General features: G+C 41.6%; 1 protein-coding gene across 4 annotated transcripts in view; it reads right to left on the bottom strand.

The window, feature by feature from the left end:
* fxr1 (FMR1 autosomal homolog 1) overlaps window positions 1-16339 on the bottom strand; it is a 109704-nt gene that overhangs the window by 43456 nt on the left and 49909 nt on the right. For all 4 annotated transcript variants that reach the window (XM_070883424.1, XM_070883425.1, XM_070883423.1 and 1 more), the window contains 4 exons: window positions 14495-14588; window positions 13707-13823; window positions 9278-9448; window positions 2021-2099 (listed from right to left, as the gene is read on the bottom strand). In XM_070883424.1, the coding sequence (XP_070739525.1) occupies window positions 2021-2099; window positions 9278-9448; window positions 13707-13823; window positions 14495-14588 (461 nt within the window). The remainder of the gene's footprint in view (window positions 1-2020; window positions 2100-9277; window positions 9449-13706; window positions 13824-14494; window positions 14589-16339) is intronic.

The raw sequence follows: 16339 nt of genomic DNA, 5'->3' as shown, positions 1-16339 counted from the left end.
CAACAATGCTAAAAGTTACTCACTGATATAGAAGAGAAAAAAGAAAAACTACTTACCAATCACTTACCCCCCTTGGCTGTGATGTCACCTTTCTATTTCTCTCTACTTTTTTTGCCCTCTCCCTGTAGCTGCTCCGGCTGGCCTCTTGTCCACCCCGGACTCACATCTCTCTGACGCACCTCCCGACGCATCTCGCCGACCAGAGACTCACGTCTCTCCGACGCACCTCCCGACACCTCTTGTAGGCCTCTCGCGAACCCCGGACTCGCGCCTCTCCGACGCACCTCCAGACGCCTCTCCGACGCCTCTCGCGGCCTCTTGCCTCTCCGACATAAGAGGGTATTGGTGAGGCCACACCTGGAAGACTGCGTGCAGTTTTGGTTTCCATATTTACGAAAGGATATAATTGCTTCGGAAGCAGTTCAGAAAGGTTCACTCGGTTGATTCCAGGGATGAGGGGGTTGACTTATGAGGAAAGGTTGAGTAGGTTGAGCAGGTTGAGCCTCTACTCATTGGAATTTAGATGAATGAGAGGTGATTTTATCAAAACGTATAAGATTATGAGGGGGCTTGACAAGGTGGATGCAGAGAGGATGTTTCTTTTTCACTGATGTGGGAGACTAGAACTAGAAGGCATGATCTTAGAATAAGGGGCCTCCCATTTAAAACTGAGATGAGGGAAATTTCTTCGGAGGGTTGTAAATCTGTGGAATTCGCTGCCTTAGAGAGTTTGGAAGCTGCGACATTGAATAAATTTAAGACAGAAATAGACAGTTTCTTGAACGATAAGGGGATAAGGGGTTATGCGGAGCGGCAGGGAGGTGCAGCTGAGTCCATGATCAGATCAGTCATGATCTTATTGAATGGCAGAGCAGGTTCGAGGGGCCATATGGCCTGCTCCTGTTCATATTTCTTATGTTCTTATTGGTCAAGGAGAATGTTAAGAGTGCTGGAGAGAGAGGATGTCCTGGAGGGGTCAAGGACAGAATCTATTTGGTTAGAGTTAAGAAATACAGATGCCATTACACTACTACGTGTATTCTATAGGCCATCAACTAGTGGGAAAACTATGGAGGAGCAAATTTGCAGAGAAATTAGAGAGCTGCAAGAACTATAGAGTAGTGATAATGGGGGACTTCAACTATACTAATATAGGCTGGGATAATAGTGTGAAGGGCAGAGAGGGACAAGAATTTCTGAAGTATTCTATGATTATCTTCTATGATTATTTCTTGGGATTTAGGGAATAGTCAGAAAAACAATTTTCTCAAATTAAAACCGGTTGCAACATTATGTTGTGAACCAAGTAAAAGAGAGGTATCCTAAATTAGTGCTGTACACAGATTGCAATTCAGCATTAAACCTCAACATTTCAATATAATGATGAGGAAGGCCATTTGACCCATCATAACTCATCCATTCTGAAAAATCATACTGTCCCCCATCATGGCATCCAGCAATTGACACCTCCAGTACCCCAGCAGAAGTCAATCTCACATGTTGATCACTGCGTGCCTGACTAACTTCCAGACATCAGTTCTAAATTTTCCTTTTACGAATTCAAGCTTGTGTATCCTATCCCACTGTGGCAATTGAATTTGAAATAGTGCTCAGATCTACTTATTCTATTTTGTTTACTATCTTCTATATGCCTCGAAGATCACCAACCAAGTCACCTTCTTTGTAGGCTGAAAAGTTTCCACAGTTATTTTTCATAACTTAGTTGTCCAACACCACAGATCAGTCTTATGGCTTTTCCCTGAACCACTCCCAAGATTTTTGTCTTGATGACCAGATTTGAACACAAGTGTGGTCTGATGAGAGCTCTATGCAGATGCTGCACACTCAGGTTAATAGTTTAGCATTCCATTTGCTTTCTTGATTGGTGCTCTGGAGTGATTTTATATGTTTAATACGGAGTCAAATGAAACCCCCTGATGTTTCAACTTCATTCTTCGCTATTTTGACACCATTCACACTGTACTTATGTCCTTTTTTAATAGCTATGTGCATTACTTACCTACTAAATCCCTGGGAACTTGAACAGAATCCTCTACAAACTCAAGATAACTTCTAGCCTTCTGGACAGCCTCTTCACTCTGAAAACGACAGATTATGTTCATATGTTGCACTGACCATTAAACATTGTATGCAAGATGACGAGACTGAAGATGCAGACAAACACAACTGATGACATTTTTTCCTCCAGTTTTTATACCAATATTGATCCCCAGAAATCGCAAAGAAACTTCAAGTTTCAGCTCTTATTTCCAATCAAGGATGTGAACACAAAGTATTGAGGGACCACTTTTAGTGCTTATAATGCCTCATTCCACAATATTCTTTTAATTGGAAAAATAATTTAATATAAAGTTATTTGCTACTTTGTGTGCCAAGTGTTAAGTATGTATTGATGTCGCGCATGCAAGGCATTTTGGCACATCATAAATTTGGGGCAAAAACAGGGCAGCATTAATAACACACAGACAATATAAACTTCCTATTGTGGTTATAAATTTATGCAGAATTAATTCAGTCATGTTGACAGACATTGGGGAAAGTGTGGGCCCAAGTTTTGGCCTCAGTTGCTCCTGATTTTTTGGAGCAACTGGTGTAGAACGGAGTATCTTAGAAATTCAAATTATCGGCATTTAGTTTGCTCCAGTTCTAGTCAGTTGGAACAGTTTCACTTTGGAACAGAATTTTTTTTCCCCCAAAAGGGGGCGTGTCCGGCCACTTACGCCTGTTTTCAAAGTTTCGGCAGTGAAAACTTACTCCAAACTAACTTAGAATGGAGTAAGTGAAGATTTTTGTACGCTCTAAAAAAACCTTGTCTACACTTTAGAAAATCAGGCGTAGGTTACAAATCAGGCGTAGGGAATGGGGGGGTGGGGTGGGGGAGGGGGGGGTTTAAAGGGAAGTTTACAAACATTAAACACTTCAGTTTTACAAATAAAGAGCCATCATCAATAATAAATGATAAAAACATCAATAAATCAACCAATAAAATCAAAAGAAAATTAATAAGAAAATTTTTTTTTTTTTTAAATCAATAGATAAAACATTTTCTACTTACCGACTGCAGCACCGGGAGCCCTCCAACAGCGTGCTGGGATGCCCCCCCCCCCCCCCGGTGTGTCTCTGTCAGTGTCTCTATCTCTCTGTGTGTCTCTCACTCTCTGTCTGTCAGTGTCTGTGTTTCTGACAGCGAGGAGAGGGGGAGGCTGAATGGGCCGGGCCCAGCTGGGCCTATCCCCAGCACCAGATTACAGGTAGGTCAGGGTCGGCAGCGCATTCCCGGGGGGGGGGGGGGGGGGGAGTCGAGTCGAGTCGGGAGGAAGCAGGAGCTGGGCGTGGGAGGCAGCCTTATGCAAGCAGCCCCAGCGAGGCCATTGGGCCAGGGCTAGGGGCTGCGTGCTTCGAGCCCCTCCCACACAGTTTTGGGCGCCTGGAGCTACTGCACATGTGCGCCCACTGTAGTACGCATGTGCAGAGGTCCCGGCACTGTTTTCAGCGCAGTGACCGAGCTCCGCCCCCAACTGCTCGTGCTGCACCACGCCGAGGGCCAGATGACCAGCAGGGAGCTGGAGAATCTGGAAGTTTTTTTAGGCGCACTTTGTGGCGCGAAAAACGGGCGTCCAGGTCGGGGCTGCGCCGTTCTAGGCGCGGCCCGAAACTTGGGCCCTATGTCTGGGAAATACATTATTTTTCAAATTAACACCCCCCACCGTTCTTTTCTAAAACTACTCATACCATATAGATTAGTATGTTGTAAATATTTACAATTTTTCTACCCTTAGAGGACAATATTTCACAGGTCCACTTCCCCCAGTGCTGCTCCAATTATACAGATGATGATGGTGGACTGCATTTGTCCTGGAACTGCTGTTTTGATTTTACTGGAAGCTTGCACTTTAAGCTAGCCTACAATCAATCCTGAGTCAGCAAACTCTTGCAGAAATCCCCTCCACCAGTCAACTATGTGATAGTACTGGTCCAGTAATGATTTTCTCCTGAATCAGGCAGTTCTAGAGAGCTTTGCGAAAGAAGAGGAATAACGCTCACCATTCCTAGATTTTCCTTCTCTTTTAAGCTTCATTAGTTTTATGTTTGAGATGCAATTCCTGTAAATTATAACAACGGTAGACACCAGCTCACCTGGCAATATGGATTATTAACCAGACAGCTTAAAAAAATATATAGGCCATGTTTAAACCGGATAGGAAGTCTTTTTTTTTTAAATAAAAGACTGGCTCAGTTTTCTTCCAGCAATCTCCATGGCTTTGTCTGAGTATCTCAAAGGTGACAGTTTTGCCCATTTGAAATTGCGGCCGTACAACTTCTCACCCAATTCTTCTGCAGTCAGAAACAGTGACTTCACTGCTTTATTTCTCAATACAACAGCCCCTAATTATCTTTTATTGAGAACTACTGATACTGCAAAATGAGAAGCAGTGCAGCACATCATGACTCATCAGAACACCATATTAATAAGCCTGATTTAATTATAAAAGCTAGGAGATTTGCACACTGCATATAGTTAGAACTTCTATGTGGATATATTTCTAATTAAGATCACAGAAATCCAAATTGGCACAAGTAGCTGCAATGACAGTCAATGCTTTAGATGTACTTTTCAGTCGTAATAGAGTGTGCTTCCAATTTAGCAGCACACAATTTGGGGCTAAACTATGTTTAGAAGTTCTAGTGGTAGGTATTAGTTTTCTTAGTACCATTTGATGTTATCCAAGGGTTTAAGCTGACACATGGGCTAGAAATTCAGTTCTCAGCGATAATTGTCCTTTTCCGCCCAAATTATCGTTACGGCAACGCTATTGCTATGAGGCAGTAAATTAGAGCTTCAATTTGCGCAGCGGTAAAAATCAGCGTTGCATGAGGATTCGTGGCGCAAACCGTGAATATTCTGCAACTTTACTACGAGACTGATACCGCTGCGAGTTGGGCCTAGGGAGGGGGGGAAAAACACAAAAAAAAAAATTGCTTAAAAAAAAATTTTTTTTAAATGACAAAACATACACAAGACACTTAACTAGTGAATGGCTGCAAAAAGAATTAAAAATAAAATCTTTAACTTACCTTTTTTGCAGGTCTTCATACTTACCGCTGATCCAAGGGCTGCAACACAGCTTTTCTCATCCTAAATACAGGTGCAGAGCCAAATTTTTGGTAAAAGCGATATTTCGAGTCTTGCACAGAGGAGCTCCTCTCTCCAGCGGTATGTGAAAAGCACCGCCACAAGACTTCAGAATTTCCCGCCATGCCGTTTTTCACCAAAAACGGCAAAATATCGGCGAAAAACCAGTCGCAAGGTCAGTGAATTTTTAGCCCAATGTGTAGACAATTGGGTTCATCTCTCAACCCACATTATGAGCATCAAGTTTTAACACATTTGTTATCGTGATGCAGATGACACTGGCAAAGCATAAGCCTTCATGAAACATTGCAGTTCTTGTGCTGATGGTGTTAGGTAGGGAATTACAAGATTTTAAACCCAGCTTTGATGAAGGAACGGCAGTATGCATCCAAGTCAGAATTGTGTATGACTCGGAGGGGAACTTGGTGATGGTGTTCATACGATCTTGATGTTCTTGGATGTTAGATGTCACAGGGCTGGGAGATGTTGTTAAAGTAAACGTGACGAATTTCTGCAGTGCAAGCAGTACAAAATACATACTGTAGCCACAGTGTGTTGGTTGTGGAAGGGGTGCATACGGAGTCTAGTGGCCGGGATACAGATCAAACGTTCTGCTCTATCCTAAAGAGTGTTGAACGAGTGTTGCTGCAGGATTTAAGAATACTGGTTCTGTAACAGTTATATCCAAATAGACTGTGGCAATTTCCAACAAATAAACTGGAGACAAAAGCCCCGATTTTCCACTATCACAATTTCTGGTGCCCACGTACAAAAATGTACATTTTTCCCCCCACCCCCCATTTGCGCTTAAAAAAACCCAGTAAGTTCCACAAAGCAAAATTTTTTAGTGGCGCTACCCAAAAACAATTCTGGGGGCGGAGCTTGGAGTGTGCGCCGAAAAATCACTGCGCATGCACTGGAAAAAAAAAATCACATATGTGTCAAAGAGAATCATAGAGAAAAAGCCGATATGAACAAAATAGAACAACTCCTTATGCCGCCTAACTTGATGCATCCTGCACAAGGTCAGGTCAGAGATTATGTTGAACAGTTCAGTAAACTATCAATTTCCCCCCCACCACCGCCACTATTTCTACCAGGAACAGCTTGATGTGGTGATGTATTGGCCGGGGGGGGGGAAAATAGGTGATCACGCTTGTCTATATTCAGGGAAAAGGTTGAGAATATTAAATTGATCTACCCACTGTTTCACAAGCATATTAATGGCATCCAGCTTTGCTATGGGATGCAGAAGATAGTTTAAACTTTAAAAAGCCCCTTTCATGAATGGAATCAATGGCAGGCTTTTGGGAGAGGAGGCAGCTTTCATATAAAAACTTTAATAAAGCCATTAAAAGATATTAAAAAGTTAATCGTGTATAAATGTGTTATTTTTTTTTAAACTACATATTTTATAATAAAGTAAAGTTTAAATCTTGCACAGACAATTTTTTTTTAAATTGTATGCCTGTTCTGCTGTTACGGGGGGGGGACCAAGGATTGCATTTTCCTCTCTTCTTCCATCCCCATCTAGCCCCGGCGCAAGCAAGAAATCTGCCAAAAATATTTAAATTAGCATGGCCCCGGGAACAGGAAGACCATTCGGCCCGGGACTGCAGCAGGCCAGTGCCAATTTCCTTAACTGAAGGTAGGCTTTTTTTTTAAAAACAAAGGTGCCCAAGTTGTCTCTGCACCATTTTGAAAAAAATCATTGCTGTGGAAACTGGCATAAATGGCCAGAAACTGTGCAGAATCTCTCTTCAATGCAAACCAGCACCAAAATATCTGCCATCAAAAAATCTGGCGCTGACGCCAAAACTTTGGGGAAAATTTCAAATTACGCCAAAAAAAATTTGCCAGGTGCCAAAAAAACACGCCCAATAATGGCAAAAATTGCCCCCCGTCCCCTCCCAAGTCTTTCCAAAAAACCCATTAAGATATTGGTCCCTTTTTAAAATCGGTTTATACTTCTGTTGAGCACCTTAGGATGTTTTTCTGTTAAAGGTACTATATAAAATTAAAAAGGTATTTTTATAAGCAGCGAACATCAGAACTCAAGCTATAATACCATGGGTTATAGTAGAAATCTTCACCAGACATGCCCAAGAATTTAAAATGCCTTGGATAGATTCTAGGCTCCAGACTCTAGAAGGTAACAGTTGTTAGCTGCTATCACCCACTGGAAAAACAGAAAATAGGAGCAGCAGGCCATTCGGCCCTTCGAATCTGCACCGCCATTCAATATGATCATGGCTGATCCTCTATCTCAACACCATATTCCCGCTTTTTCCCCATATCCCTTGATGCCTTTTGTTTCTAGAAATCTATCTCCCTCTTAAATATATTCCGTGACTTGGCCTCCACAGCCTTCTGTGGTAGAGAATTCCACAAGTTCACCACCCTCTGACTGAAAAAATGTCTCATCTCGGTCCTAAATTTCCTACCTTATCCTGAGACTGTGACCCCCTGTTCTAGACTTCCCAACCAGGGGAAACATCCCGCATCCAGTCTATCCAACCCAGTCAGAATTTTATATGTTTCAATAAGATCCCATCTCATTCTTCTAAACTCTAGCGAATACAGCTCGTCGATCCAATCTCTCCTCGTACGACAGTCCTGCCATCCCAGGAATCAGTCTGGTGAACCTTCGCTGCAATCCCTTCTATGGCAAGTATATCCTTTCTTAGGTAAGGAGACCAAAACTGCACACAATACTCCAGCTGCGGTCTCACCAAGGCCTTCTATAACTGTAGTAAGATATCCTTGCTCCTGTACTCAAATCCTCTTGCAATGAAGGCCAACATATCATTTGCCTTCCTAACTGCTTGCTGCACCTGCATGTTTGCTTTCAATGACAGATGTCCTTGTACATCAAGGTCCCTCTGTACATTGACACTTCCCAAGCCTTCACCATTTGTCCTTATGTTTTTCCTACCAAAGTGGATAACTTCACATTTATGCACATTATACTGCATCTGCCATGTGTTTGCCCAATCATTCAACCTTTCTAAATTGCCTTGCAGTGTCTTTGCATCCTCCTCACAACCCCCCCTAGTTTTGTGTCGTCAGCAAACTTGGAAATATTACATTTGGTTTCCCTCATCCAAATCATTTATATATATTGTGAATAGCTGGTGCCCCAAGCACTGATCCCTGTGGTACCCCACTAGTCACTGCCTGCCACCCCTAAAAAGACTTGAACAAAGTTGCTTGCCTTGTGACACCCAAGAGCATAAAAGTAATATTCCCACAGCTTTCCAAAGGGGAAATTGACATAACTGGAAAATTATACCAGTTACATTGCCGTATTCACGGAGAACACTTCCTTGATAGACCTCTTTTTTCAGATAATGGAACTTGGACTCAATTTCAAGCAGGCCTAGGTTCAAAGGTAATTGGCCAAGCAATGTGAATGACTTGAAATGTCAATTAAACCAGAAATTGTCTCAAGAGGTGGCAAAGACTGTTAACAAAACATAGTTCAAGGGGAATTGTATAGAATTGTAGCTATGCATGCAGTCAACTGTAAAAGGTTTTGAGTCATCTTAGTACACAAAACATAGCAAGCTCTTGCAAAGTACAACAAATGGCCTGGGGGAGAAGGGAAGGAAAGCATTCCCACTCCTGGCTATTAGGCAACTCCACTGACTAACTGTTAAAGCTCACGTGAAAAATGTCCTACTTGGATGAAGTGCTGGACCATACCAAAGAACAAAGTTATTGCTTCAGGAGATGAAGCTACTGGAAAAATGTTTAATGCTGATTCGAGAACTTCCCACAAAATTCTTACCTTGCCATCAAATCTGAATGACAGTTTGCATCGAGTGTCTCATATAGATGGAGAAAGAGTAATGAAAAGATGAGGCACTTGAAGTGGAGATCATTTTAAGTGCACATGGAACAATACAAGTACTTACAGCAAAAGTACTCTTTACCCAAACCGTCAAAATAATTTAATTCAAGTTTCCATAAAACTGCAACACATATTTATATAATTTCATTTCACTTTAATTTAAACGTTCTTTGGAGGAATAATGGTAGATATGTTTTCATGATCACTTTGTTCGCTGTCAAAGTGTTAAAGAAATCTAAAGATTTAATCAAATGTGCCTACGAGCTTACCTCTCCATAAATCCTGAATGTGCCAGTTTCTTCATCAAGTTCAATTGCTGTGACACCAGAAACCTTTCTTGCTTGTTGGATGTTGGAACCATGGGTTCCGATTGCTAGACCCATAAGATCCTCTCTGACAGTGAATTCTTCTTGGAATGCAGCTGCTAGCTGCTTGGTACTCTGGTAGTTAAAAAAAAATTACAAGAGCTGTAATTATTTCAGCTGATTGCAGACCAGGCATTTTTGTAAGCCATGGAATAAACAGTGAACAGAAGAGAGTTTAAATGAGGAATTTTTTTAAAAAGCACAAATTTTGCATGTAAAACATGGTTTGTGACTTTCATTTAAAAAAGGTAAGCTTGAATATTAATTATTCTGTTGGTAGCAATTACATTTGCTGATAAGAGCAATTAAAATTTCCAACAATGAAACACCATTTACATGATGCGAAAGATATAAAAATCTTGAATCTCTAATTTAACACAGTAGCATTTATATTCATTGTATCAGTGCCATGGTAGATGAGAGTTCATAGCCCCGGATTTTGCGGTGGGTAATGACGGTGACTGCAACTTCAGGATTCAGCACAAATGCATCTAAACGCAGAAATCATTATGGTCAGTCATTCACTGCTCCAACACAGGCTGCGCTGTGGACCTCCCACTCCTACCATAGCCAGCAATCAGTGTAATCAGCAAAACTGATGAAATTTTGGGCTTTTCCACGCAAATATCGCCGTTAAACACCCCATTAAATGTTAGGCCTTGTCGGAATAGGTGAAACTGGAGTTTTAACAGCATATTGACTGCTATAAACGTTATGGCCCTGAAAAACTAATTTTTATATTGATGCAGTGTCAAATTTCTCCATTATGATAAAAATGTAAAAAAAAATTTTTTTAATTAAAAAAAATTTAACGTTTGTTCGTGCTATTTCAGCTTCTACCTTATCCCCATGTTGAAGTCCCAATCTTTATTGCGCTCTAACATTTTTTTTTAAAGTGAGGATAAAAGCAGCTTTTCATTTCCTGGTTTGCTGTCTGAGAATTCTTTAATGTGATTGGCTGCTTAGACAGCTTATTGACATCACTGCAGCTCTTCATTGAGGATTGCCACTACACTGTGCTATAATCAATTGTACACCAAGACAGACAAATTTCTCGCCACAGAGATGATGAGAGAGGTGGGTAAGTGGAGCAGGAACACCTCACAAATCAACTGTGAAGTACCCTCAGACTATCAATATAACCTGGCACAGAATACCACCAATCCTCTTGATGGCAGGATTAATGGTCTAACGGAACAAACAAAATCATAAACGTCTTGAATTTCCAAGGTGTACAAGTCTTAGCAGTCAATACTATGCACTCAAACTGAAGTGTTCAAGAACTCTCGAGAAAAGAAATTCAAATACTTACAAATTTGCAAAATAATGGCAGTCAACATAATGGGCCCAAGTTTCCACATGATTTGCGCCTGATTTTTAGGAGCAACTGGTGGAGAACGGACTATCTTAGAAATCGCAATTCTCCACATTTTTTTTTCTGCAGTTCTTAGTCAGTTAGAACTGTTCCACTTTGGAACAGAATTTTTTCTTCAAAAGGGGGCGTGTCCGGCCACTGACGACTGATTTCAAAGTTTCCACAGTGAAAACGTACTCCAAACTAACTTAGAATGGAGCAAGAGAAGATTTTTGTAGAACTGAAAAAACCTGTTCTACACATTAAAAAATCAGGCGGTTACAAATTAGGCGTAGAGAACGAGGGGGGGGGAAGGGAAGTCATTAAATTCTACAATAAATCCTGTGTTATATTTATACAAATATTATACAAATAAATCCAACCTGAATAAAAATTTATAAGCAAAGAAAAGATTAAATAAACCATGTTCCTACCTGTGTGAAAGTTCTTCAGGCAAGCCTTTAGGAAGCGGTTTGCCGTCGGGACCGAAGGCTGAACGGGCCGGGTCCGAGATTTCGGGCAGGGCCCGTCCCCAGCACCAGAGGTAGGTGGCGTTGGGTCGGGTCGGGGAGAGAGGTTCGGTTCGGGTCGGGGAGGGGGGGGGGGGGGGGGGGGGGGAGAGAGAGGGAGGTCAGGTCGGGTGGGGAGGGGGAGGTCAGGTCAGATCCAGTCCGGGGGCAGGGCCGGGAGTAGAGTCGGGTGGGAGCGGCAGACGGGTCGAGTCGGGGGGGGGGGGGGGGGGGGAGCAGCAGCGACAGGCGGGTCGAGTCGGGTCCGGGGGCGGGGGTAGAGTCGGGTGGGAGCGGGAGCGGCAGACGGGTCGAGTCGGGTCCTGGGGGGTGGGGGGGAAGCGACAGCGGCAGACGGTCGGGTCCTGGGGGGGGGGGGGGGGGGGAGGAGAGAGCAGGAGCGGGAGTCGGCAGGAAGCAGGAGCTGGCCATGGGAGGAGCCTTATTCACGCAGCCCCAGTGAGGCCATTTGACCAGGGCTAGGGGCTGCGTGCTTCGGGCCCCTCCCACACAGTTTCGGGCGCCTGGAGCTACTGCACTTGCGTGCCCACTGTAGCGCGCATGTGCAGAGCTCCCGGCACTGTTTTCGGCGCAGAGTCCTAGCTCCGCCCCCTACAGCTCCTGCTGTGCCACGCCGAGGGCCAGAGGACCTGCAGGGAGGTGGAGAATACGGAGGGTTTTTTTAGGCGCACTTTGTGGCGCGAAAAATGGGCGCCCAGCTCGGAGGGGCGCCCATTTTTTATCGTGTGGAAACTTGGGCCCAATAGTACAATAGCAGTATAGGTTTTTAATATGAACTGCAAAACTGACTATTCAGTTTTTCTCTGCAACCAACCATGCATAAATAAATCCTCACTAACAGTAGAACTCAGGAAAAACATTGATGCAGCACACCAATCCCCTTGTACAACTTTTACACCTGCATCATGCCTTATTGCCAAATCTACAATTGTTTATTCACTGCTGAATCAGAAATCTGTCTTTTTTTTAGAATGCTACAAATGAAATCAACATACAGTATACATTGCAGCAGTTTATTCCATAAGTTTACAATCGAGTTACTCAACAAATTGCACTTTGCCTTCGGCTATATGTGTAGCCCTCGTCCCCTTTTTCCACTAGTTTCTTATTTTCTAAGTCAAAACACCACATAACAGATTCTCCTTCCCCAGAACTTCTAAGCGTAATAATTTAAGAACTGATCAGTAAAATAAGAAAATATAATTTGGGTCATCATGGTTTTTTTAATTTGCTCTCCATTAGTTTATCAATGAATCCTACTCCTTTTGGACCAGAATTATTTCTCCTCTTTCAAATCTTCGAGAAAAAAAAACGAACTCCTGCTGTTTACCAATTAATTTAACTGATCTTCTCCAGATCTGAATTCACTTATAGCTGAATTCGTTGACCCTCAATAAAACTTACCAATTTAGAATGTTTCTTTTTAATCCCAATATAGGTAGCTTATGCAGATTTTACAAAGTAGAGGTCCAAGGACAGGTACCAAAGAAATGCCATTAATTGCTGTTCCCGGCTTTACTGACTATCCTTGTATTACACATTGCAGGTATGATTTTTCTCATTCTTAGCAAGAAATTGTTCAGGGGCATGCTCAGGGTGCAATTTTAAGAGACAGTGTATTATAGGATGCCTACACATTGCCCCCTCTGTGGAAGTTGCATAGATGAGGAAATATTAAATTACACTGCAATTTACCACCATTTTTGAGCAACTTTATCTCTTCAACAACATAAGCCAATATTATCAGCCTCTGTTGAAGTCCTTTGTTTCTTAAAGACAAAATGCACTTAATTATTTGCATTAGTTACATCCGCAAAAAAAGAAAAGTTCGTGAGAAAAAAAATCTGATTTATCTTTGTTTAATAAACTTAATTTATTAGTGCAATGTTTCGGTTATGATTCCATATGCAACTCCCAAGTGAAGCTTCTGCTCTTCAAAATGATCTCCTCACTTATCAGTAAGTTACTGAATAATTCTACCAAATATCCTCCACTTCATTGAGAAATTCCAGCTGTCTCTGAAAGTACCAAACTAATTTTCTCTCATGCATTACAAATCACAGAAAAATTCAATCCTCAAGGCAATTCTTGAAGTTTCCATCTTTTAATATTTTCTCTATCATCTTTCTTAATACCTGTTATTTTTCTTGTAGAATCAAGGATCCCACAAATAATCATCAGAAAGACTGCAGAGATTAAAATGTTTAAAAATTCAGTAATGTTTTGATCATCTATGACTCTTATCAAGCTTGCCCTTTACAGGCATGTCTAACCTTCTCGGGCAATGATATCACTCATTTCAATCATTGCTTTTTAAAAAAAAATTCTCATTGCCTTATATTAAAAGTACTTTACATCCTTCATCTCTGGAAAAAAATACCATTGATTAACAAGTCATGTTCAGCCCTTGAAAATAAGCAGTTACATGGGACAATATATTTGTGTTTACCTCCAAATGTTTTGTCGCCTCTTCATTCCTGGACACAAGCATGAGCTTTGTACGAATGCTACGCAAATGCATATCACTAAGAATGCTAACTCTCTTCACGGTGGCCTCTTTGGTAGACTAGATTTTTAAAAAAAAGTTTAATGTATACCTTTTGCATAAAACAAATTTTCATTAAAAAAAATTCCAACAATCCACTCCCCTACTTACAGCCTCTTATCAGCGCATTCCAAATCAGACACTTCCACTGTAAACATTAGTGTGCATTTAGTAACAAGAGTTCCCTTCTAGTAAGGCAATATTCATTTCCTGCTCATTTGTCCATTTATCTTTTGTTTGAAATCAAAACTACTTATTAAATTGCACCAGTTGTGTACCTTCAACAGGCAACATCTCAGCTGAACGTCTACATCAAATCCACTTCCCCACCCTATCCCCATATCCCTTGATTCCCATAGTGTCCAAGAATCTATCGATCACAGTCTTCAATATACTCAATGACTGAGCATCTACAACTCTCTGGGAATTCTTAAGATTCATAACCTACTGAATGAAGAATCTTCTGCTCATCTCTGTCCTTAATGGCCTACACCTTATCCTAAAGGGGATGGGGGTCGGGCGGGCCCAGCCCCCGCCAGGGATTCTCGGAGCTGCAACTGTACATCCTTCTTTAGGTAAGGATCCCAAAACTGTACACAGTACTCCACGTAAGATCTCACCAAAGCCTCATAACGATAGAAAAAATATCTAGTTTTTTGAGAATCAAATCTGAACAGGTCTTCAGTTCTTACCAAAACCAACAACTGACCAGTGTCAGCGCTATAGAAAATGCAATCTGCTTCAGTGGCCTTCTTAAAATCTTTATGCGCATTTTCATGTGCACAGCTGGATGAGAAAAAAAAAACAAAGAACAGCGTTAAATCCATGATTTATATTCCTGCAATCAGCAATGAAAACAAGCACAGATGAGCTAAAAATAAACTTTATCCAAAAACAAGAGCTATGCTTTAAACCAAACATGAAAATAATAATTTGATGCTGGATCATAGACTCAGACAGCACAGAAGGCGGCGATTCAGGCCATCATGCCTGTGCCAGCTCTTTGGAAGAGTTAGCCATGTCTCCCGCTCGCCTACTCTTTCCCTGTAGCTTGGCAAATTTTTCCTTTTCATGTGATTCCCCTTTGAAAGTTACTATTGAATCTGCGTCCACCACCCTTTCAGGCAGTGCATTGCAGATCATATTTCACTGTGAATAAAATTCTCAGCTTCCCTCTGGTTCTTTTGTCGATTATCTTAAATCTGTGTCCTCTGGCTATCAACCCTCCTGCCAACAGAAACAATTCATTTATTCGATCAAAACTCTTAATTTTGAACACCTCTATTAAATCTCATCTTAGCCTTCTCTGCTTCAAGAGGAACAATCCCAGTCTCTCCACATAACTAAAGCCCCTCACCCCTGGTATGTTTCTAGTAAATCTCCTCTGCACCCTTCTAAAGGACGGAACATGTTTCCTAAAATACAGATATAATACTCCAGCTGAGGACTAACCTGTGATTTATAAAGGTTTAGCATAATTTCCTTTCATTTGTACTCTCGTATCTCTATTTATAAAGCATTATCAACTTGTCCTACCACCCAAGATTTGAACTCCCAGGTCTCTGTTAATGCACCTACTTTAAAATCGTACAATTAAGTTTACATTGGCTCTGCTCATTCTTCTGACCAAAATTCATCACTTCTGCATTAAATTTCATCTACCATGTTACTGTCCATTTCACCAGTCTGTTTATGTCCTCCTGAAGTCAGCTACTATCCTCCTCACTGCTGGGGTTTTTAGTCAAGCATGCTAGGGAAGTGTTCACGGATGAAACTTCTCAGAACAAAAGTTTTACAGTTAGTTATACATTTTGAGAGGTGTGCGACCCTCCGACAAAACCACCGATTGGACTACTGCTCAGACTGCCTCGGAGTGGTTCTCCCCCACATGTCCATCTCCCATCACCCTCCCACAATGTGTTATTCAGTGGTGTCAACTTTGCCTCATGATGTGTTGGTTCACTTTGTTTTCCAGGGTGGTGCCTCCTTATCCCTCTCCCAAGAACTCTAGTCAAAACTACCAGTCAATACCATCCTGTTCCCATGCTGCTATAATCTATGTTCCCAAACATTTTACTCTCCTTGTTCTGTACTGAATATGTAAGTTTCCATGGGCCCAAGTTTCCCCAGGAGTTGCTCCGTTTTTTTTGGAGCAACTAGATTTTTTTTTAAAAAGAGTATCTTAAATATCGCAATTCTGCCCATTTAATTTGCTCCAGTGTAAGTGAGTTAGTGTGGTTTTTTTTTTAAAGTTTCATTTTCTTTTCAAAAGTGTGTGTTACCAGCCACTTACACCTGTTTTGGCCATTTAAGCAAGTTTAGACAGCTAAAAATTACTCCAAGCTAACGTGGCCGCACAGGAAAACCTTGCGGTGAGTTAAAAAATCAGCGCAGGTAGCCAGAGATAAGAGGGGGCGGGGAAAGAGGGGAATGAGAGGACCTTGCATAGCACTAAACACCTTCACAACAACATTAAAAAAGCATAAGTACATTTAAAGCACCAAGCACTAAACAAAGCACAAAAATAAGCATTCAAT

This window comes from Pristiophorus japonicus, chromosome 6, assembly GCF_044704955.1.
Source record: "Pristiophorus japonicus isolate sPriJap1 chromosome 6, sPriJap1.hap1, whole genome shotgun sequence".
NCBI classification, from domain to species: Eukaryota; Metazoa; Chordata; class Chondrichthyes; family Pristiophoridae; genus Pristiophorus; species Pristiophorus japonicus.
Note: the sequence above shows the minus strand (reverse complement) of the source record. Positions and strands in the feature narration are given on the sequence as shown.